Source organism: Dicentrarchus labrax, unplaced genomic scaffold, assembly GCF_905237075.1.
Source record: "Dicentrarchus labrax unplaced genomic scaffold, dlabrax2021, whole genome shotgun sequence".
Classification (NCBI taxonomy): domain Eukaryota; kingdom Metazoa; phylum Chordata; class Actinopteri; family Moronidae; genus Dicentrarchus; species Dicentrarchus labrax.
The window spans coordinates 21,299,722-21,327,055 of NW_026136704.1; the positions used below are offsets into that span (position 1 = coordinate 21,299,722).

The 27,334-nt window shown below is 41.5% G+C and overlaps 1 protein-coding gene and 1 long non-coding RNA gene across 4 annotated transcripts; one reads left to right on the forward strand and one right to left on the reverse strand.

The window, feature by feature from the left end:
• Positions 1-936: 936 nt before the first annotated feature.
• On the forward strand, positions 937-23,561 carry LOC127362876 (collagen alpha-1(XXVI) chain). Of its 2 annotated transcripts, none has more exons than XM_051399129.1 (14): positions 937-1,537; positions 1,783-1,905; positions 2,363-2,466; positions 14,821-14,882; positions 15,011-15,137; positions 16,069-16,167; positions 16,298-16,426; positions 19,201-19,293; positions 19,635-19,687; positions 19,774-19,836; positions 20,301-20,336; positions 20,416-20,460; positions 20,535-20,619; positions 21,351-23,561. In XM_051399129.1, the coding sequence occupies exons 1-14, from the start codon at positions 1,365-1,367 to the stop codon at positions 21,479-21,481; spliced, it is 1,323 nt and encodes a 440-aa protein (XP_051255089.1). In that variant the 5' UTR covers positions 937-1,364; the 3' UTR covers positions 21,482-23,561. The 2 variants fall into 2 exon arrangements, with proteins under 2 accessions (XP_051255089.1, XP_051255088.1); XM_051399128.1 differs by having other exon boundaries at positions 939-1,537; positions 16,063-16,167.
• Positions 23,562-27,063, reverse strand: LOC127362884 (uncharacterized). Of its 2 annotated transcripts, none has more exons than XR_007884600.1 (4): positions 26,495-27,063; positions 26,225-26,348; positions 25,251-25,299; positions 23,562-23,824 (listed from the first exon to the last, which is right to left on the reverse strand). It is a non-coding gene; the product is annotated as an uncharacterized LOC127362884 (long non-coding RNA). The 2 variants fall into 2 exon arrangements; XR_007884599.1 differs by having other exon boundaries at positions 25,251-25,626.
• Between the last annotated feature and the right edge of the window lie 271 nt (positions 27,064-27,334).

Here is a 27,334-nt window from a genome sequence, read left to right on the forward strand (position 1 = left end):
TAAACACAGGTGTTAATGGTACTAATTAAGGTTCAGTTGCATTTAGTGTAGCAGAGTCTTGAACTGGAGCAAAACCTTAATTAGTGTCATTAGTTACACCTGTGTTTACCCTACTGTTTCATGTTAAAATGACTGCTGTGAAAAAGGCATATAGGTGCAACAGGAATTAATTTCCTCCAGGGACAAAAAAATATTATAACAAATTTAAATACTAATATAGGTAAGTCAAAGTATGAGGTACGTTTACTTCCAAAGTCAAAACTGTGAGGTAATCGATCACAAATTAAACTTTTTAAGTCAAAATACAAGATAATACATCCAAAAACAATTCGATATTATGTCAAAGGTTTGACCAACTAATTTAATAAAGTTATGAGGTAATAAATCCATATTGTTTTACTTCCAAAGTAAAAACTGTGAGCTCATCAATTAAAATCTGGCCTACCAAGTAAAAATACCAGATCATTAGTCGAAACTTTCACTTTGTAAAAATATAAATTAAGATCATTTGACTTACCACTGGTATTTTTTTTTTTTACTTTTATTAAGTTAATTGCAAGAAACTTTTCAGACATTGGTCGCTAAACGTTTTTCTGGCTGCTTTATCTGTTCGGTGCATCAAAAGGTTTATAGACTATAAATATATATATATGTTTGGATAGAAGAAGAAACCCCCCTAGTCTCCGTTTCCTTAAAAGCATTAAATGTGCTGCTACTATAAAACAATTTTTATTGTAAGCCAGTTGGCAAAAGAGTCCCAGATGTTAGTCTCGAAAAGGGTAAAATATAACCTATATGACAAAGTGTGACAATAAGTGATTATTGTAAGGTCTTAATACCATCGCTCATATCTGCCTGTGTTACTCACTGACTTACAGTAAGTCTCCATCAGTTTGGAGAACAGAGACAATGAGACAAAAGACACTGCGATAGAGTTCAGTAACTGTGGATCACATTCACATCATTGGACCTATTTGAAAACTGAACAGTCGTGGTTTTTCGATCGGGACCAGATGCGCTTTTACGCACTCCGTCTCCAGCCCTCACACAAGGCGCGCTTTTTTACGCACACTGGATATTTGACTCCTCAGTCCTCGGCACGATGTCAAACGTCAGAAAACCGCATTATTCTATAGGAAGAGGCTGTGTGTCATTCATTTTGGGCTGTTGAGGGGGCAGTTTGTTTCTCCTCGGGAAGACGAAATGACCAACTCATGAATGGTTTCAGTGGGGTTTGCTTAGTCTTTCTCTCCCCGTTCCAGTTCAGATACTCTAGATCTGTCTAACAGGGATTTATAACTTCAGGATTTACTTGAAAATCGTCGGTATCTGCGGATCTGTCAGGGATAAATCACAGGGAGACGATGGCTTTATCGTTCCTCTACGCGCTGTGCATGTGGATAAGTGTAGTCTGTCCTTCGCTGGGAACAGGGTTTGTTTATCGCTTTCCAGCCATCACTGTGCAACGGCAGCGCATCAAATCAGAACAGAGCGGCAGCACTGGACCGCCAGGTACCGGACCCCATACCCAGCTCAGGTGAGCACATGGACATACTTGAGATGGCGCCTTTTCACTGCAGGCTCTAAAAAAAAATGTAGTGCTGATTCTGTGTTCTTGAGCAGAAACAAATTGGCTGCAGCTCTATTAAATTATCACATTAGTAGGTCAGTTATCTTAAGCCTGAGTGTGTAATCTCTTCCATACCATTACTGATTGTGTATGATTTCTCTCACTTAGTATTTATGGTGAGTGTGAAATCTGTACTTCGTTTGTTATTTCAGGAACTGGTGTCAGTATACGGTTTCCAGAACAGTGTCCTGTCAGGTGCACAATGGGACAGAAACCTCAGTGCAGAGAGTTCTTCAGGGCTGCCGATGGCCCGGACCCTGCTCCAAAGTCATCAGGTAACCCTCACGACTGCCCCCCTTCAGCCAAGTCCTCATCTCCCTTCGGCTCTCTCAGTTGTCAGTGATGCTGATACAGTTTTTGTTGTTCAGAACAAGTCATGAATATGGGACCAAGGGTGGATTAGTGATTAGTGACAGCCACTGGGCTTCTGTCTTGCTTTATTTTCACCCTTCCTCTAATTTAAAATGTTGGTAAAGACGATCTTTTACAAAAGGAAAAAAGTCCTGCCATCACCATTATCAACACAATGAACATTAAATTATTTTAAAGTCTTTTAATAGTTTCCCTCTGAAACAGACCTGGCTGAATCCTTTCTAGTATAAGTGGATTAGAATTAAAACGGTGCTGTGCTTGTCCCATTCCCCCGTCTCTCCCTCAACCCAAAAAAGACACCACAAATAAAATTTTTTGGCAGTTTGTTCATGTCTCTGTCATTTGTACCATTTTCTCCAGCTACAGAACCGTGATCAGGCCGTCCTTCAAGGTTACCTACAAGCAGGTCACTGCGCTGGAGTGGAGATGCTGTCCGGGGTTTGTGGGAGAAGAGTGTCGTAATGGTGAGCTTCTGTGCTTCTTTTACATGATGCACTTTCTCAGACACAGCAGGGGAGAATGTGGTCGGAGGATAATTCATTCAAGGACTGAACTAAAGCGTATCTTTTGCCCCCATCTGTGTCTTTTTAGCAGCTTTACCCACATCAGTGCCTTTAATTTAGTTTGGTGGTGTGTAGTTGGGCAGCTTGCTAATCGTGCTTCTGTGTCGGAGTTGGCCTTTTGATATGATTGTAAAGTTGTTTTAAATTAAGATTTAAAGCCTGTTTTGGATTACTTTCGGGAACACAGACAGCAGTAAAACAACAGTTGAAAGGGATCCTCAGCTCTGTGGTTTTGTACCTTTTTCTTTTACAGCCATGCATTAAAAGCGCTTCTGTGCCTGGAAGAAGGATTAGATTCACTAACCATCTCCCGCTGTATCTCTTGTTTCTTGGTATGTGTGTGACTGTGTGCACTTCCCTCACACACATACTCTGTTAACCATAGACAACACACAGGCAGTTTTGCCTGTCTCTCTGAATATCATTATGGCTATTACAGTCAGAAGAATGAATGAAAAAAGCTCAGAGGAACGTCCAACGGAGCAGCTTGTAAAGTGTGAGGTAGTCTAGGTCTCGGTGATGGGCAGCGCTGCTCCTGGACACCACAGACCGCAGACTCTGAGCCCAGTAGAGACCAACATTTTTCACCCAGGGGCGAGCCACCACAGCCAGCCTGAAGAAACAGAGAAAGAGGGTGGATGGAGGTCTAATGCCAGGCTGCTTTAACTCTGATCATATATATTTATATATATACATACATATATATATATATATATACATATGTCCACTGCTCACAACCACAGTGACAAACATGTTTTCACATATTGTATTTTAAACATTGTGGATGCCTGTAAAAGGATGCTTGAGGCTGCAGTTATTTGAAATGCAGAGTTATTTTAACAGCTTTCTATTAAAATTATTCAGTACATTCAGCAACTTGGTAGATATTTTTTTGAGCTGGTAACAGTAAATCGTGTGTAATTGAAAAACGCTGGCATCGTCAGTCTGCATTTGTCCAAGATTAACAGTTACCTCAATGAGCAAGTTTTGCTTATTGGTCATAATTACTGCACCTTGTTCCATTTTGCAAAATTATACATTGTTGCACTTGGATGGGCAACATTTGCCACGAGTTAAAAAAACATACATTAATACTAATGGAATAAACACAGACATTATTAGAAAGCCTTTGGAAACCATTATTTGCTCTGCCATGGATATTATTCCACACAAAGATTAACACGTACCCATATCCGCTGAGTCTGTAATGCCTGAGATTATGGTTCACTTGAGACCAAAGTGGTTGCAGGAGTGTGAAGAAGTAATCTGGCAATTTATTTAACGTTTGCTGAAATGTATTTGCAATTTCTAATGGCTATAGAGTAGGAGGAAAATTGCCTCCATATGGGGAGACAGAAGGCCAGGTTGGACTGGAGTGAGGAGACCTTAAAGACAGAGGCTGATGTCACTGGACAGTCTGCTTCACACTGAGGAGTGGAGGGAGAGCTGGCAAGGGGTGAGTCGGAGTTAGAGAAAGAGAGGACACAGAGGAGAGAAAGTTAGGATGAGTGTGCAAGAAACAACAAGGTGTTAGAATTGGCAGCACAGAAACAGCTGTGCAGCAAGAAAAGAGAAGAGAAGAGAAAAGTGAAGTGTAATGAGGAGGGTTTCTGTCCCACAGGGATCCAGCTGCTACAAGCTGCCCAGACGGCAGCGGAGCAGAGAGTCGGTTCTGTGGGAAAGTGGCCCCACTGAGATTAATGAGCATGACACTCTTCCACCAGGTCTTTGTAACAGACGTGACCGTGCTAAGATCAGGCTACAGCTCTGAAACAAAAGACTTGTTCTTCTCGTGTAGATTAAGGTCTGTAAAACAAAGTCTGTGAAGTATAAATGTATATTAGGAATACTTTGGAAATAATGTTTTTTCTTCAGAGTAATACCACAGGAGAACACTTTAAAGTTATACCGTAAACTTTTTCATTGGTTCGTCAAAGAAAGTTTTGTGTTAAATGGTTTAAAGAACTTATAGTTTAGTTATTTTCAGTATATTTTGCGCTGAAAACTTTTTGGAGTTGTTACATATCGAATGGAGACATGTTTTATTGTTTTAAGAACGCAAGACGCTCAGTGTTACAAACCTGTCATGTAATGAAACAATCAGCCACACATATACATACAAGTGAAACTAATAGAGGAGGACATTTGACATGTTTCTGTTTGATTTCACTTGTCTTTAGTCTTGTTGAAAGTGAGGGTGTGACAGTTGTAAAAACAAGTCATGCATCATATTTAAGAACTTCCAAGTGCCTTTTAAGCATTTTACAAGGGTTTATCAGCACTGTACTACAGAACTGAGAAAGGTTTGCCTATGGCATCATCATGAAGATTTCACTTTTGTCACGTTTAAAGAAATTGGAAATTTTATTTTCTTGTCAAGAGTTAGTCTGCCTGGTAAATATGAAGCTACATTCAGCAGCTGGTTAGTTTAGCTTAGATCTCACCACATAAAAACTACAATTTAGCAAATTGATACTTTAGTTTTTGTTTGAGATTAAACAAATGAGATATTACATGTTAATTAGTGAGCTTGAGGTGCTGTTATGCAGACTTTGTTACTTTTTGAAGGGGCCCAGCTGGCTGTTTTCCCATTTCCCCTCTTTGTGCTAAGCTAAGCTAATTGGCCATTGGCAGTAGCTTCATATTTCCTGTACAGACATGAGCGTGGTATCAATCTTCTCATCTAACACTCGGTAAGAAAGCACTGTACTTCACATACATTACCTGCCTCCAGATGTAAACAAGCAAAATTCAAATGCAATAGTCCAACCAGTAGTGGGCGGTCGTTATGCGTATTTATAACTCAATATGTAGAATTTAAATACTTAGCGCTAAAAGGTTCAGGTTGGGACCCTAATCAATCAACAATACTTCTAGATACTCATACTATACATACGTTTTCTGTTTAAAAAGGTGGTTTTCTGTTTAGTTGCTCTTTAAGTGAGGATAATTTTAGTTGGCAAAAGAATCCTTGTGTCTTTGTGTCACTCAGCCAACACTGTACATACAGCCCTGTGGAGCAGCAAACTGCAGCAATGGAGGCTTTGAGCCAGCTGTTTTATCAGCGCGAGAGACAGCCTCAACCAATGAAGATGACATCACCTCTGGTTTTAGTTTGATGGGGTTCTGGCTCCACTTCAGAGGCCCTTGAGGCCCTCAGATATGTAGATACTGATACATAAAGAAGGCTATAGAGTTGAAGTTAAGTCTTTGTAAGCTTAGGAGAGGCTTGTTCCTCTCACCTCTGCACACACTCTTGATTCCATCTTTTGAACCCTGAATCATTTTCTTACATGAATGTGAACCCTCAGAAAATAGCCATTCATGAACATGAGTGCAAAATGAATGGTTATAGTCTCTGTGTTGAACACACTACACTATATGAAGTCTACATCTGCCCCTGGTGTCAATGCACCCATTATCATGTAGGGTTTAGGATTCAAGTTTCCTTCCTTTCCCTGAAAATTAGACCAAGTGGATGCTTCACAGGTCCACCGAAATGTTTAGGGCTGAAGTTGTAAGTCGAGTAATTAATCAGTTGGTCAACAGAAAAATAATCAGCCTGCTATTTCCACAAATTCTCCTCCAGACATCTGGTTGGAACAATAATGTCTGATGTTTTTTCTGCATATTCCCACATAAAAATCCTTAAAAAATGTCTCCTACTTCACTGTAAAGTCCATTCTCGTTGTATGTGCGTGGATGGCTTCAAGTTTCTACATCAAACTTGTATGTATGTGACAAATCATGCTCGTAGGCTCCGCTCCTTAAAAAATCTGCTTTTTAATGAGCTCAGAGAAACTTTCATTCTCAGCAGCATGAATGTAAAAACATCCTTCTAGTGTCAAACTCTGCACATACATCATTCAAACATCACACTGTAGGAACAAGAGGAGAAACAGATTTTTGAGCGGAGGGGGAACTTTAATCATTCAAGTGATTTTCCGTCCAAGAAATACTAAACACTGCCATCTTCCAGCTCCTAAACTGGGAGGATTTTATGTTTTTCTTTGTCTGGTGTGATACTAAACTGAATATCTTTGCATTTTGGACTGAGACAAAACAAGCAATTAGAATAGATCATCTTGGGCTTTAGGAAATTGCAGTAGACATCTATCACTATTTTTTGACACCAAAACCAGCAAACAATGAAAATAATCATTAATCAAAGCCCTAAAAATGTTTGACATTTAACACTTGAATATGCAGAAATAAAAAAAAGTGATGCTGTAGTTTGAGCAGGTTAATGCATCAGTCATTAAATATGGATTATTCTTACAGTTTGGGGGTATTACAAGTCCTCCAGTGTGTTCCCTGCTTTTTGTTTTGTCCTGTGTAATACAGCATCATGAAGCTTGTTGCCGAGCCCTGCAGCAGAGCTGGTCGCAAAGCCTCAATTTTTCTGTGTTTGCTAATGGAAAGTGGGCGTTTTTCTGAATACATTTCGTTGACACCCTGACCCGTCAATATTTTTGACAGTCTGGTTTGTGCTGGCTGTGTACAGTGCATCTCAAGATTTACATTTTGCTTTCAGCAGAGTTGTGCTAACACATGACGGCATGGAACACATTTGGGAGAAATGTGTTCGTAATTTCCCCGCTGTCGGCCCCTGCCGCCCCACTCTCTCCTCCCCACTCCATCACAGCAGCACCCCAGCACCTATCTGCACACATGATCATATTAACAGTAGGGATTGTGGGTAACGTCTGTGTATGAGGGAGCCTCATCTAAAAGGAAAAGAAAGCAAGGACCTCCCCTGATGAGAGAGGTAACCTTTGATCTCATCCGAAAGCTCAGGAAAAGAAGTCTAATAAGGTTTAATGGTGGGTGTGCCCGCAGGATTTTATTTTGTGAAGTTAACATGGAATTTAATTAAAGAAGTGAAAATGTGGCTGAGAGCTTTGGGTGTCAAGTGTGCTAATTTGTTAATGCCACAGCTATGAAGCTGCTAAAGTCACTGTTTCCCCTCTGCAGCTGGATGAGGAGGAAGTGAGGGAAGTGTGTTAAAACCCATTGTTGGAAGGATTATCTCACCAGCTATATTATATCTTTCAAAAATACCTTTCCTCCATTTTTCCATTTTATCATCCGCTCTCATCCCCTTGCAGACCTTTGCTGTTTTGCCCTTGCCTTGCCCTTGCATTTTCTTGCCACTGCCGCGCTCTTTATCTTCTTTATTCCTTGCTGCTCTCCACTTATCTAACTTCCTATGTCCTTTAGATCTGCCGCTCTCCTTTCCTTGGAGTAAAGTGATAAAACAGAACCATATCCCACATGTGCACTTCCAGGCCGCAATCTCCACAGTGTGTATATGACTGATGTCTCTGTTACATCCCTGGCTGTGCTCAAATATAGGTCAGACAGTGCCCTTTGACCTGCTGGGAGCTAAGGAAAAGCTCAGCTGTTCCTGGTCCAGGTCTGATCTGCCTGTTGGACGATGATCTATCTGTTCATGCTCCTGCCGTGGTTTTTCATTTCTTTAATCAGCTTATCATTTGGTTTCCCTGCCTGCATTTCTCCCTCTGTCTTTCTGTCAGTGCATCTGTTTATGCTGCATTAGGCAGGTAAAGTTTGGGAGTTCCTAAAAAGGTTTCTGGAAAGGTTTCTGGGGTCGATAACAGCCACATGTGTCCATGACAGTGGGTGTAATCAGTAGGTTTTTGTTGCCAGGAGCTTCGTCTGTAAGGGTGTGTATGACTATCTGTCTGCTGCCTTCAAGCCCCAGAGGAAAATGTTGGATGTCGTATGACATGTTTTTGTGTTTTGTTTTGTTTTGTTTGCTAAGAAACAAACCACTATTGTTTTTGGTGGCTTCTCATATCAACACTAGTGTTAGACATAAAATACAAACAAGATTACAGCCATGCTAGGCTCTATACTTCTGGACAGCAGGGCTTTTATATGAATGCTAACATCAGCATGCTAACAGGCTCTCGATGACAGTGTTAACATGCAGGTATGTCGGGCATGTTAACATTTACAACTTACACAAGTGCAGCTGAGGCCGCTGGAATGTCAATAGCTTTTCAGGTATTTGCAGATAAAACAAATAAAAGTATTAGACACATTTTGACCTGATGGTGGCGCTAGAGGATCACCTGATTCACCCTGAGGGCTAAATTAATACACATTATCAAATTTCATGGCAATCCCTCCAATAGTTGTTGATGTATTTTAGTCCAGACTCCTGCTGGTGGCGCTAGAAGGAAAGAATCACCAAAGTCAGTGGGATTCATCCTCTGTGGACCATGAATGTTTATACCAAATTTTATTTCAATGCATCTGATAATATTTTTCTCTGAATCCATCAACCGACTGAACAGATAGAATGGATTTCCACACCTGAGGCTAAAAACACAAATACACTACGAACTTACATAACATTGTATATAACCAAAAGTGAATCTTTCTGATCTCCACTGTCTTCACTACTTCCACAGTCTCTACTCTATCTGCCTCTAAAACTCTCTGTATATTCTGTATTTCTCACAGGTAGTTCCAACTTTACATACTTGCAATATTTCCGATATGACTCCACCATTTTCATTTTCTCCATTTCATCAGACACCACCGCAAAAACCTCAAAAATGTTGCCCTTATTTCAGCCGATTACTGCGCGATCATCTCTCTTCACCAAAGTCGCAATAAACATCATCTCATAGCATGACGATGACTGTATGTCTGTGCACCAGCAGGGCTATCCATCTTGAACTGTGACCGGTGCTTTGCTTATTTTTCAGCACCAGAGTAGTGTGTGCTGTGTTGGCCGGATGGTGCAGCAGGATGGGATGAGTGGATGCATTCTGGTAGCATGAGCGAATGACAGAGATATTAGGTGTAGTACTGTCAGGTTGGAAGAGATTCAGTTTGTCATTGTTTCATGATTACGCCTGTGCAGTAGCAGCATTTTATGAGGAGGACTGTCAGATTAGTAGTAGTGCCTCACTGTGGTTTTGAAGCCCATTATTTAGACATTTACAGCATCTTATTTTGCATAAAATAATGGCACGGATTTAATGGTAAATTCCTATATTTGCCAAGTATTTCTCGCAAAATGTTGCGAAGCTTCTGTTTTAAGAAATGGTGTGTGGCCTGTCAGCTGGCATCATGGTGAAAAACGCTAAATGGTCCCACTGTGGACTACTAGACATCTTGGTTTGCAAAAAACGCTCCGTTCAGGTCCTCCACCAGCCACCGCAGTCAAAGTGGGTGTGTGATTTAGTGAGTGAGAGAGTTTGTGACAGTAGGTGTGTGTGTGTGTGTGTGTGTGTGTGTGTGTGTGTGTGTGTGTGTGTGTGTGTGTGTGTGTGTGTGTGTGTGTGTGGTGTGTGTGTGTGTGGTGTGTGTGTGTGTGTGTGTGGGTTGTGTGTGTGGTTGTGTGTGTGTGTGTGTGTGTGTGTGGTTGTGTGTGTGTGTGTGTGTGGTTGTGTGTTCTGTGCCAGCTGTTCTCCATGCCAGCAATAGCTGACCACTTGCTGGCCGGGGCCGACACACAACAGGCTCCTGGGGCGCAGCCAGCTCTTGGAGGCCGACTGTGGTCTGCACACACACACACACACACACACACACACACACACACACACACACACACACACACACAGCGTACAGACTGGGCACACACTTACTTGTCTGTGTATCTTGGGGATGTGACAGCGACTCTTAAGATGGTCCAAGAAGATGTTTCAATACATCATCCTTCTGTCCTGCTCACACAAACAGACAGCACAAGTATTTAGTGGCAATGAAAATGACAGTCCCCAGCTGTGTGCGTCATGGTTTGTTTTGTGGTTTAGGTTTTTTCTGTGTTTGTGTGCAAAAAAAACCGCAAGGAACGGAGGGATTTGTTTGATCTATATCCAAGTCTAATGTAGGAAATGTAGCTGTCTCAACAAACGATGCCCACAGTCTGACTTACACTCTTGCCAGAGTATCCTTTGCTGTCTTGTGCTGTAGATCAGTACAATAATGGAAGGGATGATTCACTAAACTGTTCAGTGTTTTTGTAGTTTGCTGAGATGAAATATGCTCTTTGTTTTGGTTCCTCGGATGTTTAAATGAAGATTTATCTTCCAAGAGTTCCTAATCTTATTTACTCTCTGTGCTTTGCCTGGAGGGAGTTTGATCCAAGCAGCCAGTCTGCTCTAGTCTCTCATCGCCAGACTTAACAATTGAGCTTATCACGTCAGCTTTGCTTCCGTATCATGTTATTTGTGGACATGTAATCCATTTGCATGCTGCATTACCCAGCAATCAGATATTTTTATTAATTGCATTTTATGTGATTAAAGTTATCTGTGTCTGTGGTCATTTGAAATCTTTTTCACTTGTTTTTGTAATATTGCATTTGCTATGTCTTTCCTATAACACAACACACAATTTTTAAAAGGCTCCTTTAATTGACAAAATGCTAATCTTGGCCTAATTTTTAGTTAATCTCCAGTAATATCTGACAAGATGTATCATCTGAGTGTTAAAAAAACCCCATAAAAATCCTCCCTCCTCTTCTCGTTGGAGGAGAAAAAGTTCCCAATTTTCTCTGTTTATTTGGCTTACCACTAAAAACAACACAATTCTGAATCTTTCCCATGAGCTGAGTACAATCCAAGAAAAATAACCCCATCTTATGTTGCCATGGTGTAATTATGGATCCAAACAGGCTCTGTAGCTGCGGTCCTGTTCTAAACATCAGCTCGAGCACAGCGGAAGTTTGGTTTTCTAACACAACATAATTAAATTCCAATGGCAGGAAGGAAATCCCGCCCTCCACCTTTAGAAATTAAAAAAAACCCAGTTGTTTTGCTCTGGTTCACATTTATGGTTGATTGACTCAGTGGTGGTGTTGTCCTGTGGTGTGTGTTTATGACATAATAAGATATGGCTGGTTTATTTCTGGCTCTCGTTGGACAACAGATGAAGATTGAACAAGTTCACTCATTAGCGGTGAAGAGTGTACCTGGACTAGCCTTATTTTAGTGTCTGAGGAGCAGAAAACCATCATGGACGCTTCGTTTCGTTTTCAGTTTATCATACGGCAAAGCAGCTACTAGACATGATGCATTTTGAGTGAAAGTACCACGCTGTCACCATTAAACTCTCCACTGAGTTCTCTGAACCTTGTTAAAAGACTGAGTTGTAGCCACTCTGTGAGGCTGACATTATGCACAGCAATGGCACTTTGAGCCAAATGCGAACATGCTGTTGTTTAGCACGTAGAGAGTTGATGAGAGTATTTCTTTCAGTGGGTCGTTCCTAACAAAATAAGCCTGTTCCCATATCTAAGACAAATTGGCATTAATTTCAGCACTTGGCTATCAGAGATTTAAACCTTTGAACCCTTGCAAAAGTTGTACTTTGTAAACCTAGAAAAACTAGAACTCCCATGAAAATGTACCTGTGAAGCAGAGCAGGGACTTACGCCATTATCACTTGGTTTTGTCCAAATATAATATCTCTTCTAAAGTCATTTCCTCAACTTTTTAGCCGTAATCTCTGCTGTCTAAAACGTCTACACAGTTGTCCCGCTGTTACTACAGACATGTCTGAACTAGCGTGGCTCCCTGACTCACCCATGGTCTGTTGGTGAGCTGTGACGCGATGGTCTAGGTCTCATGGGAGATGGCGCTCCTTAAAGGCTGCTAAAAACAGAAATATTGAGTCAATAACGATATTAGATAATTTTCTTTTAAAAATACCATCCTTATCTATTCATTGTTATTTGCATCTTTATAAATGTCAGTGTGATTTTCAGAGGTTTTGTTAATTCTGGAACATAATCTGGAAGAGCTAGTATTGAGACTGATGATAATGTCTGCAAGTTTTGCAAGTATTTTGTCATAAACCACCGTAGCCTATAAATACACCAAGTGACATTTTGACCTGATGATGGTGCTGGACGAAAGTTAAGGGATCACCAGAGTTTATTCGTAACAAAGTACCACAATTTACAACAATCCATCCAACATTTATCGAGACGTTTGACTCAAACCTACGAATATGACAGAAGATCAACATTAGGATTCCTCTTCTGGGAACGATGAATGTCTGTACAACATTGCATGACAATTATTTGAATAGTTGTTGAGATATTTCAGTCTGGACCAAAGTGGTGGATCTTCTGACCAACGTTGCAATTCCCAAAGCCACACCGCGAGCGTAGCTAAAAACTAAATGTCACAACATCATCATAAAATAACTCTTGGAATGCATCACAGATTGATGTACTGTATATAAGAAAGAGTCTCAGAGGATGGAGACTTCCTCTGGGCTGGTGATGAATAACTGTGGAGGAGATAAAGGCGTATCTCATCGGCCCTCTCACATTGTGGAGCCCATGATTGCCCACAGTCTTGCTGTTGTGCTGCGTGTGGCTTTGATGTCCTTGGTGTAGTCACTGAGGAACCTCAGTGCAGTCAGTCAAAACAGTCTGCTCATGTGGGGTCATATTGGCCTCGCGGTTGAACAGCTCTCAGTATTTGGGTTGATGAATTCTGAGGAATGTGTTTTGGGTTGAGCTGTTGATTGTTGTTTCCGTTTGTGGCTGCGCTCCAGAGCCAGATTGGAGATGTTGAAATGAGGCATTGAGAAACCACACCCACGCAGTCCGATACACCACTGGACTGGATGTACACGGCTGTAGACTCAGACACACAGACATGGTACAGACATTCACCCTGTCCTATTTCAGTGAAGCAAAAACCTCAGCTGCTGCCATCAGTGCCCTGTGTGCTGTGGTCAGAGACGATGATTTAGGCAAACCAGAGCCGTTTGGGTCATTTTTGTTGTCGCGTTATTTATGAGCTCCAGTTGTTCCTCGTTCTACATATCCCTGCTATGACCACAATGTGGGTGGGTCCCGTCTGTGGGACTGACAGCTGACATTCCAGACTTCTTATGAGCCGTAGACCAGAGGACGGCTCAGATTTAGAACAAATACTGGGGTTTTCTATGAAACTGTGCTATGCTGTGTTCTGGATTTTGGATTACAGCGCCTGTAAAGCATCCAAAATTGCAGCACAGCAGGGAATGTATAGGTATTTGCGGTTTAGTGGTAGCTAGAATGGTATAATTTGTGCCAGAGATGGCGAGTGTTCAAAACAGACTGAAGATAACATAACTGGCAAACAAGAATTTCAATAAGGCACATGAACATAAATATTTTGCTGTAAAATCAAAAATGAATACAAGAAACCAGAAAGAAATAAGCAAAATATGCCCTTTTCCGCCCAAGTGTTAACACTGTTTGTTAAAGGATAAGTCTGGCATTATTCAGTATTTTGGTTATTGTAAACAAATGCTATAAAAAGACCAAAACCAACAATGCATTAGTACTGGCCTCATCCTGGCCGCCCCTATTAAAACGGTCTGGCTCCACCATGTTCGCTCATTGACCGTGTTTTTGTACTTTTAAAACAATGTGGCACAGAGGAATTTGATATATTAAGCTTTGGCTACACAACTGTTTAGTTGTATCAATTATTTGTTTTTGTTACATCTTTCGTTGGGTAAATTAAACGGAATATATTGTGTCTATTGTGAAGTCACATTTTTCATTTGGAAATGGCAGTGAAAGTGTGTGTGTGTGTGTGTGTGTGTGTGTGTGTGTGTGTGTGTGTGTGTGTGTGTGTGTGTGTGTGTTGTGTGTGTGTGTGTGTGTGTGTGTGTGTGTGTGTGTGTGTGTGTGTGTGTAAATGTGTGTTTGTTTGCGTTACCATGTGATACACACAGTTAATGGTTTTGGTATCTGGAGGAGGATGTGAGTGCGGGCATACAGGCCATCCCTGTGAGTGGGCAGACAGACAGAAAACATGCAGAGCCAGTAGACAAGCAGGTGTGCGCCAGGCTTGTGTGTGTGTGTGTGTGTGTGTGTGTGTGTGTGTGTGTGTGTGTGTGTGTGTGTGTGTGTGTGTGTGTGTGTGTGTGTAAGACAGAGAGACAGAGCGTGTCAGCAAGAGAGAGCATTTTATGAGAGGTCTAATAATATTTATTCTGTGAGTGAGTGACATGATTTAAGGAGGAATTCCTAATAAATTCTTCGGTCTGGTTTGATGGACATTGTTCTTGTGTATTTTGGATTGACCTGCTCAGCGTGAGATAGGAGGTTACTACTGATGGTGCCAGGATGAAAAAAGAAACACGGATGAAAGAGACGAGGCAGAGACTGAGAGAAAGGAAAAGACAGATGGAGGAGAAGCAGCATGTGTGCCTGCTGTAATGTGGGAACTAAACTCATCCTTGTCTGTCTCTTCTTTCTTACAGAGTGTTTGAACTGTACCAGTTTCACTGACATGAACAGCAGAATAAATGCCATTGAATCAAAGGTAAAGACAATCCCTCTGATCCATCCTTACTAGCCTGTCTTGTTTTGAAGGCATGAGTTTGTAAGCATTTGTACAAGATGACTTTACCAGAGTGCAGATTTGTCTGAAATCTACTGCGTTTGTTCCAGATCAAGCTGTTAGAAGAGGGTCGATCATCCCTGCCAACTGCCAGCAGTTTACCAGAGGGCTCAACAGACAACGAGGTGGACGCACCCCAACCCACTCCTATTGCCCCACCGTCATACCTGCCACCAGGTGCCAACACGAAAAAATTATTTCTGAAATGCACGTAGCATTTTGATGATATCTTAATGTCTATTTAAATTAAATGCACAGTTTCAATCAGAGATGATTAAAGGAATAGTTCAATGTTATTTAGGTCAAAACTCCAATGTCGTTTGTTGGAAAAACGTTTATTAAACAACCAAGTCCAACATTTACATCTTCACTGGCTTTATTTGGCTCATCATGCTTGTTCCAGAGAGGGTTAACACAACATTATAAAACAAATATTCTACTTTTAATCCCACTGTTTGTCCATTTGGCTTCAGGTAGAACACAGATTAGATGGATGATAGATTATTGGATTATGCTGCTCATGTTTGTTGGATGTTTGGAAATTATGTGGATTTTTCACTTATTTATTTCACCATCTTCAGTATTTTGGTGAGACGCTGAAATGCAGCAGGGAGGTTAAAGGGGTACTCTAGGCATTTAGTATTGCACTTCCATAAAGTAGGGGGACTTGTGAGAGATACATTTAAAACAACAACCAAAACAAAGGTATAAATTGAAGCCACAGAGGCAGCTACAAGCTACAAAAACGCTGGATCCTACATTTCCCATAATGCAAATCAATAGTGTCTTTTATAAAGGTTTGGGGTGGTCCCTTTGTTCCAAATATCCACTTCTTTCAAACGCCATACCTCCGGTTTGTCTTGTTACGCCTAAAGCTGGGCATAGACTATGCGGCTGTAGAAAAGTTTCCAACTCCTTCCGTACGACCCTCGCCCTCGCTCCCCCTCGCTCCCCCTTGTACACTACACAGCAATCGTACAGTGTACGCTCTGCTGAAATATCCCTGATGACAACTGTTGGAAGCTCCAGAGCCGTAGAGGACATTACACAACTGTCCTCAGGTCCTCTTGACAAGTAAACTGATCTCTTTTTTTCTTCGAAGTATCAGGAGGAAGAGGGCCTCCAGGACCCATCGGACCACCAGGGCTTCCGGGAGCAGCTGGACCTGCGGGTCCGGCTGGAAGAGCAGGCCTGCTTGGACCCGTCGGTAAAATATGATGACAAGACCTTTCCAGTGATTTAAAGATGGTTTGAGGACAATTGTGAGGATTAGTGGAAAAAACTCTCAAAATTGACAGAATGCTTGTTTAATCTGACTGATTCATTTTTGTGCTCAGGACCAAAGGGGGACAGAGGTCTGCCAGGAGAAACAGGTCTCCCCGGCCTTCCTGGTCCACCAGGTCCTCCAGGGCTGAGCTTCTCTCCTGTCCGAGAGCGGGGTGACGTTTTTCATGTGTACAATCAAGGTGAGTGAACGATTCCACCTTTTAAAATTCACTCTTTTTCAGTTATTAGGCCTAAATTGTCCCAGATGGCCTCAAATGAGAACCTAATAGAAGCAGATCTCACACACACACGGTTGAACAATTGTAAAACCATTCAAGCGTTCAGTTTTTGGATGGTCTGAATTAATGCCAAAACCAGAGGTCTATTTTCACAGTTGATCCTACAATGAGTCATGTGCCATACCAGTTTTAAGCACTCTCATATCTCATGTTGTTCCTTTTCATTTTGTCAGGCAGAAAATGAACACCGGACAGATTTCTATGTATGGAGATGGTTTACAAAGGGGGCACAGGTGGAAGCACAGAGACTGCAGCTGTTACCAAGTGTTTAAGTGAGCAAATATGTGTCTTTAGCTTTTAGTGGAGGATTTACATTTGTAGTGGAGAGAGTATTGTTTCTTTGCAGCGAAGGGCTGGCTTAGATTTAGTTTAATTGTTTCCGTGTGTTTTGCTGCTGCTGAGCCACTGTTTACTGCAACCTCTTTTAGCACCACCACCAACAATTGAGCCAAACACCCGCATATAAATCACCAAAATACCTCAGGTGGTTTTAAAAAGACTGACTCAATTTTTATCTTTCTTATCCATTTTTATGCAGCTTCATTTCTTTGTCTTCTCCCCACAAAGATTGTGCCATCAAATGTGTTAAACGTGTTAAACATGGAAATTATGTTTTGCTGGATGTTTGAAACTTTAAAATCTTTTGAAAAAAAAACACAAGATAGATGAAAAGGCCCCTGTGCAAAAGTCGGATCTCTCACATTTAAAACCAATGTTTCACCACAGGGAGGCACTAGAAGTCCATGCTATAATCATTACCTCATGAGGACTGCTGGCTCCGATTAGGCTTTTGGCTGCGTCTGCCTTTCTGAGCCCGGGACTGTGTCTGCGGGTCTGGAACTATGTAGATTTGGGTCTGTGGGACCATGTAAGCTGAGGGGGGCCAACTGGCTGTAAATCAGGCCTAATTTGTTAGCTGTCAGCACAACAGTCTGCGTTTGGGGGAACAGGCCACGGCCCAGAGCCAAAATCTGGGCTAGCTGTGAGCGAGGGAGGGAGATAGTCTGCCACTCATGTGGAGTTTCTTGGGGAGGCAGCCAGGCTCGAGGAGACTGTAACATTAGAAAATTAGTTCCAGAGGGAAATCTGCTCCTTCTAGACCCTTTCTGTGGACTGTAGCCATAATGTAACAGCGTTGTCCCAACACGGGGGAAGACTGATTCTGAGCATATGTTAAAGTGCAGAGGAAGTGGAAGTGTGGTTGCAAACAAAATTTATACTTACAAGCATACTATGAAATAAGCTACACGCTGAGAACAAGGCACCACTTCCACCTCCTGAATGTTTTCTACGAAGAGAGATCATGTGCAAGCATTTACTGCTCCATTAAATGGGACCTCTTTTAGATCGACCAGCTGTTCATGTCGATCACACTGGACTTAATCCTACTGTTGACTGCTGATGAAACTCTGTAGCCTGACTGCTGACCCTTGATGTCTTAACTCGTCTGTCAGGTTGAAAAAGGGATCCTAACCCCTGAGGTTTACACTGTTTGAAACCACAATGGTATACATAGGTTAGTGGTGTAGAGGTGCATGAAGAAGAGGGTATACTCTTAATTTATGACCTTGTTTTTAAGAGGCCCATCCAGCAAGGGATATGGGAGCAAGGGATGTCCTGTGTTATAAAAAGTGACATGTAAGACTACTTTTTCATATTTAGTTCACCCAAAAATGGGCCAGTAGTATCTGCACGTTGTCCCTTAACTTCTGCGGCTTGACTTCAGGGAGTAACCACCATTATGAAATTAATATTAGCCACCGAAGAGCAGAAGATTTCTTATGTCTTACTATGTCGTGCTGAACACTTCTGAATGATGTGCATCAGAGGGGATTTAGAAGTAGGTTTACTCTGTGTATACCCCGCACTACACCACTGACAAAGGCATTTGGATGGATACAGCAAACAGCTTTTTGAACCGTATATTGTTAATCCAAACAGACGTCTGTAACTGCAGCATAGGCAGTTGTAGTGTCTTCAGATTCAGGTTTTTCAAATGAATCATGAGTGACCACATATAGCAATTTCTTATAGGTTTAGGAGCTCTGTGCAAGACTTGAATGGGTGCTTTCACACTACACTACATGGTCACATGCATCCGTGGCCACCTTTTGAGTGTGACCTGAGCTATCAAGTCCTACTGTGTCCTTTTTCTTCTTGTTGGTGCTTTTAAGTCTGTATTTAGAGCAGTTCATGCATTGGTGTATGTGTGAGACGGAGGGGAGTTTATCAGAGAATTGTTTTTGCTTGTTTCAGCAGTGCCAAAAGAAAGACAAATATACACCATTAACATTTTGTAAACTGAAATTTTTTCTTTTGGGATGTTTATTTTGTAAAGAACTTCTAAATAAAACTTTCTCCAACATTTGTTGGAGAGCACAGAGCAGAGCACAAATATTCACTGTTTGAGCTTCGGTAACAATAGTCACTTCAGTTACTGTGAACAGTGATGGTCAATGAATGCATGAATAAAAATCTAGTTTAATTGTAAGTCATTTACACCAGGAAATAGAATATAATTTAATGTTTGTGCCTGTTGACTCCCAAAGAAAAGTTAAAAGACTTTAGTGAAAGTATTTTGGGTACCTCTTTTTAATTCATTAAAGTCTCGATTATCTTTTATGCAAAGGTTAAACTAAACTGTCCATTGAAACTTCTGTCTTTATTTTTCCCAGAGGAGACCCCGGTCCGTGAAGCTCTCCCAGCTCCTCAGATTGTAATCGGGCCTCCTGGTCCAACTGGTCCAACTGGTCCCATCGGCCCCTCAGGTATGAATATTAGCTGTTTGATGTAATTGTGTAGCAACAAAGAAGTGATGTTTTGAATTTGAACATTTTACTATATGAGCCTTATTCAATAAAACACAAATTTAAGGGAAATTTTAAGCAAAACATTGAAAACACAGATGTTCAACTGGTTAATCGTGTTTATTTTGCAAACCCTGACAAATCTCTCTCACCGGACAATGTAATATCTGAATTAAATCAAACTGTGTTAAATTGACTGAATTTAATTTTGACATTGCACAATAGTCAAATCCACACTTAAACACTATGACATCCATTCCTCTTATGAGCGATTTTTGTATTTTTTATGAATGACACTACAGGCCCTCCAGGACTGAGAGGATCTGCAGGAATACCAGGCCTGCCGGGACAAGATGTGAGTATCTGTATCGGTCGATCAATAAAAATATGAATTAATGACTAGTGTCATTAATGCGTGCCCTTCTGTTTTGCTGACTTAAGGGCAAGGAAGGCCTCCAAGGCAAGCCTGGGGATCCTGGGCCTAAAGGAGATCCAGGGGAGAGGGTGAGGCTGCTTTAAAAACCATCCTCATTATTGGATTAACAAGCTGGCTGAACGTATTTGAATGTGATGAACTATCAAAATGCTTTTTGTTCTACAGTTTGTAAATGGTCCTAGCTGTCATGCAATCTTAAACACATTAAAGGTGAACAAGCTTTTCTTCAAAGACACACTCCAGGCCATGACTAATCCTCTTCTCTCTCTCTCTCTTTCTCTCTCTCTCTCTCTCTCTCCTTCGTCCAAGGCCAGATCTCACTAATCAGGGCAGCACTGTCGGGTCCCCTCTTTTATCCGGCTCTCTAGTGGGCCTCTGTCTTTAAACCTGATCCCCTTCCTCTACTAGCATGATTTAAGATTGGAGATCTGGTGAAGAGGCAGATTAGCACGGAGGATAAAGAATGCAAGCCGGAGAAACGTTTGTGTGAGCAGGAGTCCTAAATTATTCCTCTCTGTTCTGTCTCTACCAGGGGTTTCCAGGTATAACAGGCGAGCAGGGCCTACCCGTAAGTATGAGGTTATGGTGCTGCATAAAACACACACACACAACACAGATTACAAGATTATTTTACTGTGTTTTGACAGGGAGCACCAGGGCCAAAAGGAGAGCCAGGAGAAGGCTTGAATGAGGTAAGACGTTAATATCTATTCCTTCTGAGCTCATTTGAAAAATTGTCTTAAAGGAACATGATGGTGTTATTCAGGGCGAGGCTGTGCAGCAGCTCAGGGAGGCCCTGAAGATCCTGGCAGAGAGGGTCCTGATCCTGGAGCACATGATTGGCGTTCACGGTGAGGAGAAAAACAAGAACAGTGGTGTGGGAAAAAAAAAATTCCATGCCTCAGAATCATTATGTTAAAAGAAAAAGTTTGACATTTTGGGGAAATGTGCTTAATTGCTCTCTGGCAGAGCATTAGATGGGAAGATTGACACCACTCTCAAGTTTGTCTGTTATATATAGCAACAGTTAGCTTAGCTTAGCACTGGAACCGGGGGAAACAGCTAAAATAGATTTTTTTAAAATAGGTAAAAGGTAACAGAATCCATCCGTCAGCGCTCTACATGCTATATCTCATTTCTTTAATCTGTAAAAAAAAAAAAAAATGTACAAACACATTTGGCATTTTATGGGTTTTTTTGTGCTGGACTGTTTCTTGGCTCTGAGCAGTTACCAGGCAACCAGGAGCTTACTGCTCCCTGCCAATAAATATTCCGGCACATAAATGTTGTTTTTACTCTTCTGTGTTTATACAGATTGTACATGCGTTAATGTGTTAATTAGTGAGCTCTAGTTGTGCTGGTAGGAGGATTTTGTTACCTTCGAGCCAGGTGAGCTGTTTCCAGTCTGCTGGCTCCAACTTCATATTTAATGGCGTGAGAGTGGTATCCATCTTCTCCTCTAACTCTGCTCCAGAGAGTGAGCATATTTTTCCAAAATGTCAAACAATTCTTTTAAAGCAGTATTTGAAGAACAGTAGTTCATTCGGATGATTGTTTTTCTGTCTTTCATGTCTTTACGCAGACAACTCTGAAGGATCTGGATTTGGCAGCATTTCGGACCCCCTGACTTTCCCTGCCATAAAGATCAAGCGCCTTCAGCCTGTTCAAAGCCCTCCGGTGCTGGAGGAGAGACACAGACGAGCTCCCCTTTAAGAGTATAGTCTAAATTTGTATGTATGTGTATAATTTTGATGGATGTGGCAGATTTGATGATGTAAATCATGTTTCTCGTACCTTTTATTATTACAATTATTGTCACCTATTATTGTCACTTTTTTGTCACAAATGAGTGCAGCTGTAAAAACCAAGCTCTTTGCAGACATGAAATGTTGAGCATTTCGTCCACATGAAAGGCTTTTTTTTTAGCCTTTTTGACCCTGTTGCTGTACAATCCTACATAACCTGCAGCAGCACTTGTACAGTGTTGTACAATGAAATATAATCTCATAAAGTGTTATGAAGGTTTTGGCATCTTTCTTTCCTCAGATAAAAGACTGCCTAGTAAACACATCAGTCTCCTTGGCTGATGTTGCAAAGCTCCGCAGGCTGCAATGTGAGTTCCCGAGAGCTGCACCCAAAATATACTATTTAGTGTCAAACACATTTTTGGAACGACCTCGAGGTTCATCTCGTGTTAGCCTGTCAAACATATATCCTTTCTCTTCTTTCTGTCTTTCTCTGGTTGCTCAGTGTTGTTAAAACTGAGGTAAGACATGACAGGCTGCCAAGAAAATCTGCTTAAAATAAAGTTAGGTGAAATGAATAGCATCTGGAGAGTGCACATCTGGAAAGCAAACGGAAGAGATACTGAAACAGTTTAGTTTTGGCCAGGAGACCCTGCACCCTGCTCGGCTCCAGTGCACCTTCACGCGACTGTCTGATGGAGCACTAAATGGGACCGGACTACGTTGACTTCTTCACAAACTGCCTCTGAGATTTGTTTCCAAACTGATATCATTATTGTTTAGGCCTAATGAGTCTCTGAGAGATCAAGCCTGCTGGTCTCTGAATAAAGCTTTGACCATGTCTGGTAGATTCATATGTAAAAGGAGTAGTTTAGCATTGTGGAATATAAGCTTATCTCAAAATGATCGCTCTTATTATCGCTCTTTTGCCGAGGTAGATGAGAATATTGATAGCGCTTTTATGTAAAGACTGAAAACAAGTGGAAACAGCTGGCCTTGCTCAAACAAAAATCCTATTACCAGCACTTGCAACCTCATGGTGACAACAATGCTGAGCTTATGTTATAGTGTTCAGACTGACATTATGAGCAGTGAAGTAGAAAAAAATATGTCATATAGCCTCTGATTTTGGGGAATTTCTGACAGCAACTTTTCCCACCTGTTGAAAAAAACTACAGAAATGTCAAACCTTTGGAAAATCACCAATGCTGACAGTTACATCTGAATAAAATCCAATCCTAGTAAACCAGTACACCATTACACCGTGTCATTTAAAGGTCCAGTGTGTCGGATTTAGTGGCATCTAGCAGTGTAGTTGTGGATTGTAATTCTGTCGATTCATCCTGGCTTCCAAGCGTGAAGGAGAAACCACAGTGGCCACAAAACACACAAAAAACAGACCTATCTAGAGCCAGTGTTTGGTTTGTCCTTTCAGGGCTACTGTAGAAACATGGCTGTTCAACATGGTGGACCTGTGACATCTGTAGATAAAAACGACTCATTCTAAGGTAACAGAAACACAACATGCAGGTTTTAAAAGGAGAACTTCACTGTCAGTGTGTATTTGGAAAATAACCTAATTTAAAATAGTTATCTGGTTTAACAAGGGAGCATCGTTAGCTTCAGACAGCGCCATGCTAGCTGTTTCTGCCTGTTTCCAGTGTTTGTGCTAAGCTAAGCTAACTAGCTTTACTTTTTTTTACCATTCGAGCGGCATCCTTCTTCTCACCTAACTCTCAGAAAGAAAAACCAAATAAGCGTGTTTCCCAAAATGTCAAACTATTCCTTTAATCATTAGCAGCAGAAGAGAGATGAACCTGCCGGTATCTGGTGTTCAGCCTCTGATCACTTATCTTATGTTACAGAAGGTTACATCTTCCCAGGCAGGCCTATCTTTTAAATACAGCTGTTTTGTTGTGTCTTGTGCATGTTTCATTATCTTTTATACTACACAATGTCCAGGTGTGCTTTGTTGTTTAATTTGCAAGACATTATGCTCACCTGTGTTCCTTTATTGAAGTGAGATTAAAGTCACAACAACAAAGGGATTCATTTCATGGAGTCACCACTTTATTGCACATAATTGCATTTACACACGCTGTACACAAATTCACAGCGTGGCGAGACTATTTACAGGCAGTAGCTTCGCCGCTGCTGCTCCTCCTTATATCTCTTCTTTTCATCCATCTGTTTCTTCTCCTCCTTTTTACGCCTGCTCTTTGTCCTCTCCGTGGGTGATCACACAACACAAGTTCTTGTAGTCAAGGTTACCAGTGACATCAAGAGGGAAGTTTGTAAACATCTGGTTTACCTGTAAGCAAATAGGTGAAGGGTTTATTGCACTTTTCTTTACTTACGAGGAGAGCTGTCAGGTTTGCAGAGCTGGATCACACATTACATCTACAGACAGACACAGAGCTGGCTTTTGCCATTCAATTAGCTCATCAGAACGGGGAGATAAGTGCAGTTATGTATCATTGTCATATATTCCACTCTGGCCTCTTTGTGCACTCTTTCATCTATGCTTTGCCTGCCTGTTTCCTCCTGATGTAACCACCCACCCCCCTCCTCCTCCTCCTCCTCCTCCTCCTCCTCCTCCGCTGCCTGTTTCTCTCCTCTTGTTTTTCCTGTCTACTGAACAGAGACATGTTGATATGAGGCCCGCTTGCATCGGCCACAAGGGAACAAGTCTCTGGTGCTTTTGATCAGCTGCAAGATCAGACATGTCCACAGCTCCCCCGTGTACACTCCAGTGACTGATCATGCAGTATAATGGGTAGGCACAGACAACCAAAGATGCACACCCACACGTGTTCTCTCTGTAGATCATATAAGCATGGGTACACACACACACACTCATACACATAAACACAATGCAGAGGGCCTGTGGTCCATGTGTTGGCTCTGCTCACAGTGGGGTGGCTTGTTTGCTGGACACAAGGGAGCGAGAGAGAGATGGTGTGTGTGATTTCCCCTTTCTTGCCCTTTTTTTTTCTCCTTTGACAGTAAGATGGATGATTGCAATCACAGGAGCCATCAGTGAGACAGAGTGGAGGTCTATGGGGCAGTGAGACACAGCCATGGGAAACCAGCCGTCAGATTACTGCACCGCGCTGCCATGGGAACACTGTGCTGTTTATTTGTCAAGGGGTTTTGTTGTTTCATATGCATTTTCCCCCCTCTCTTCTCCCCTCCCCTCTGCGCGGCCTTTTGATGTAAAGAACATGAAAGCTTCCTCATAAAACATGTGTAGGCTGAGCGAGAGGGGACGGAGAAGTAGAGCGTTTACGTTTCACAACATTGTAAGCCTACTGTAAGTCAATATGTCTCCTCAAACCAGTGCAAATGTGACAGATTTCATAGCGATTAGACTGGTCTCTTTGATCCCCTGAGAGAATGAGAGGCAGACTTTTCACTCCCCAGTCAACGGATGTTTTTAAGAGAAACATCTGTTGCTGTACAAATGAGATTACTGTGTCTCTAGCCAGGGGCCATGTAGGTTATGAATGGCACTGTTACTGAAGAGGGGGTCTGGAAGAGAGCTGAGAAGGATCTTTGTAATAAGCTGTAGCTGGTAGTTAAGGGGTTTAAATCAAATTAAATTGCTTCAGATTCTGGGTATTCATCAGCGCTCACCTTCAACTTGTTCAGCGATATCGCCACTGCCCGTACCTTCGAATCACATATCTCATATTGATACATCCAATATTTCACCTTGTTGCCAAGCAACAACTCACCTCATCCTCTGTAAACTTGTCAGCCTGTGACATGAGCTGATATTTTATCCTGCAGGAGAGGAATGAGAGAGAAGAATTACTGTCTCTTTGACTTTGAATTACCTGTGATCTGTATTTCACCGAACAAGATATGCATTATCTGCATGCTGGGACTTTGTTAATTATTCACGTTTTTTTGTGCTCTACAAGCTAATTCATAGTTATCTGAGGGATGAATTCCTGTGAGAGGCATCACAAGCCACAGAGTCATTTCAGCCGTGTCTGTGCAGAACTGAGGAGAGAATCACACGCTCAGTCCTCCTCCATGAGGACTCCTGTTCCTTCTGGGTCAAAGACCTTTAAAGGCGTTGAGACTCGTCTCCTCTGGGTCAGTTTCCTGACAAAACACAGGTAAAGCTGCGAGTAACAACTGCTCATCTGCGTTGACACGATGAACACTACACTGACTCAGCCTCACATAATACTTTATTTGTCCTTACTGGGGTTTTTTTAGGGGGGGTGGGGGCTCAAATTTAATATTTGGATGCGGACAACAGAAAGTGAAGACTGCTGTTGAAATGTCTTTTGTGACATGTTTGTTTTTATGCAGCAACTCCTACAATTAAAGACAAGTTTTTACTTTAGGAGACAATTAAAGCAACTTAAAACGTAAAGCCTTGACTGAAACTAAGCATGAATAAATGATGAACTTCACTTAAACCAACAACACGAATCGAACTAAAAAGTAATATTTAAATATTAATTTTACATTAGGGATCCCAGTCAGAGCCAAGTGTAGTATGGGAGAAAATAAGTAGTAAAAGCCATCATTAGACACTTTGATTATATTATCTATTTTAGTGTACATTTTACCTTGTTTTTCTAAAAAACTGAAATCAAATTCTGTGAAGTAAAAGAAAAACTTAACACTGAAACTCCAAATTAGGAAAGAAAGACTAAGAACTGCACAACTTGTTACGACCTTGGTGACTGACCTTTGAGTTTTTCTCCAAACATATTTAGGAATAAAGTGAAGTTGAGGGATCCTGAACACTCCTTCGTCATCTCGTCGAGATCATTAAGACGACCTGCCATCAAACCCATCAAACTTCTTAACGTCTGTGATCAATACAGGAAAATTGCATCAGTGAAATTATAGTATTTATAGGATGACAATGATAATATAAATAGATAACAAGTAAATGTGAGATAAAGAAACATACAACTGACAAATATGTGCCCAACAACAGCTAATAAATACTTACCCAGAGCAGCAAAGGTGTCCCTTATGTCGCTCTTATCAATGATACCATCTCTGCCAGCAGAGGACAGTTACACAGGTTACCAGAGGAGGCAGTGCAGCTCCACATAGCAGGAGGGACAGAGCTTAGAGATTGAGTCCTACATGTACTGCACACACAGCATCTGTCCTCTAACCTCTTTGAACTCCTGGATCTGGTTTTGCTCAAACATAGCAACGATGTTGGAGCCTACTCTCTCTCCTTCTTCTCGTCTTTTGTGGGCGCCTGTAACAGAACAGACACGCTGGATAAGAGAGGAGGTCCATGGTGGTTCCCTTGAGTCAAACCAACTGAGGTGAGAACCAGCTTCAGTCAGCAGAAACACCAAAAAATGTGCCTTCTTAGCATCAAGAAGTAGGGGATGGCTGCCTTTTTTAATTTACAGTCCTGTAGCTAATTATATTTCTGTTGTATTTAACCTTTTCCTCTTGAAGATATCATTCCTAATCAGAAAATATTCAGTGTGCATTATTCTGTGAAACTACAACTGCATTAAAATGGCTATAAATACATGATGAGCACAATAAACATACTAGATATCCTGCACAGCCTCTTACCATTGTGTGGATCTTTATTGCAGATCCGATGAGCTCTTAAGAAGCAATAAGTGGAGTGCCCTTCCCTTTATATACTATAGGCCAACTGTCCAGCATGCTCCACATGCTTCCCACATGCCATTTGGGGGATACTTTGAATACAGACACAATACGGAAACAAGCTTCAGGACACAATCTATATTTGAAAGCATAAAGAGTGAATATCATTTTACTCCCTCGTGTACGTGAATGGGATTATGGCAGGGAT

Bases quoted from the DNA above. Each gene is read 5' to 3' on its own strand.
- LOC127362876 (XM_051399128.1), top strand. From the start codon at position 1,365: ATGGCTTTATCGTTCCTCTACGCGCTGTGCATGTGGATAAGTGTAGTC. The intron at 19,837-20,300 runs GTGAGGCTGCTT...TGTCTCTACCAG, and splicing joins AAGGAGATCCAGGGGAGAGG to GGGTTTCCAGGTATAACAGG. The intron at 20,461-20,534 runs GTAAGACGTTAA...GGTGTTATTCAG, and splicing joins CAGGAGAAGGCTTGAATGAG to GGCGAGGCTGTGCAGCAGCT.